We start from the raw sequence: 1,328 nt of genomic DNA, 5'->3' as shown, positions 1-1,328 counted from the left end.
TTAACTTTACAGCCACCGACACAAAAATAGTCACAGTGTTGCAGGCATAAATATTGGCCGCATTCATAGCACTTGTATTTGGTGAGTCTTGTTGTTTTATTTGCATTGTCCCAGCAAAGTTGGAAGCGTTTTCGTTTACCGGCATGAGTATCTGCAGAGGTGCTTGAAGCCTGTGGTGTTTGATCATGGGGGAGAAGTTCTCGAAGACGTGAGGTGATGGTGCGTGGCATGTTTGTGAGCTGCGATCGCCTAATCAACTGATCTCTGATAAGTTCATTCCCGAGTTGGCGGAGAAAAGCTCGGCGACGTGGCATGTTCTTTCCATTCGCTAGACAAATGACTTGGCTGTTGATACCAGCAACATTCAGAATGGTGGAAAATATCACCATGGGCCATCTTCTTGTGCCTCTTTGGACATTGTACGCTGAACACATTTTGTCTACCATGTCTACACCAATTTTATGTTGATTGTAATAAGTCACTATTTCCGGTTTCTTCTTCGCTCCACTTTTTTCATAAATTGATCCATCCGTATGCATACTTGAGATCAAAAGGACATTCTTTTTATTCATTTTATTTTGTGGCACATGTGAAACCATAGTGCCTTCCTTATTGAATGCAAAAATGCTAGAGAATGGTTCTTTGCTTTTCAAATTTTTCATTTCTTTCGGGATTTGCCATTTATTTTTTTTCAAGGTCCCAACATATGACAGGCCGTAGGTTTTCGACAGGATGCGTAGAAGAGTAACGTCGCTGAACCAATTGTTAGCAGTGACATTACGACCTGAATTACGAAGAAGGGTAACCAGACGTTGAACGACATCCACAGATTTATTGCTGACCTGGAAAGGGCCATCAGGTTGCTTACCTGCATATATTTCCATATTGCACGTATAATACACACGTGAATCGACGACAGAAAATATTTTAATACCATATTTAGCTGGTTTGGATGGTATATACTGCGTAAAAGGGCACCTCCCCCTATAAGCCTCCAATTTCTCATCAATTGTGACATCTTCTCCTACATGATAACATTCCTTACAGTTATTGATAAATTTTTCAAAAATGTCTCTGATCGGAGCGAGAGGATCTTGTGCTTTTCGCTCTTCTCTGGTTTGCCTGTCATCGAATCTTAGGTTTTGAAGTAGGAAACGGAACCTGTTGATACCCATAGTGAGACGAAATATCTCAATCCCAAAACCATCACTAGCCCATAAATCTGTGAGGTTCAGATTTCCCGCTTTATACGTTCCAGCAATGTAGAGAAGGCCAATAAATGCTTTGATCTCGGTTTTATCAGTGTGCTTAGCTTCTCTGACACGTGA

General features: G+C 41.1%; 1 protein-coding gene across 1 annotated transcript in view; it reads right to left on the bottom strand.

The window, feature by feature from the left end:
* The window catches only part of LOC117178258, a 2,729-nt gene extending 2,190 nt beyond the window's left edge, over positions 1-539 (bottom strand). The window contains exon 1 of the mRNA XM_033369612.1: positions 140-539. Coding sequence (XP_033225503.1) covers positions 140-539 — 400 coding nt within the window. The remainder of the gene's footprint in view (positions 1-139) is intronic.
* Positions 540-1,328: the final 789 nt, after the last annotated feature.

The sequence above is a fragment of the Belonocnema kinseyi genome, chromosome 1, assembly GCF_010883055.1.
Source record: "Belonocnema kinseyi isolate 2016_QV_RU_SX_M_011 chromosome 1, B_treatae_v1, whole genome shotgun sequence".
Lineage (NCBI taxonomy): Eukaryota > Metazoa > Arthropoda > Insecta > Hymenoptera > Cynipidae > Belonocnema > Belonocnema kinseyi.
This window is presented reverse-complemented; position numbering and strand designations above follow the sequence as displayed.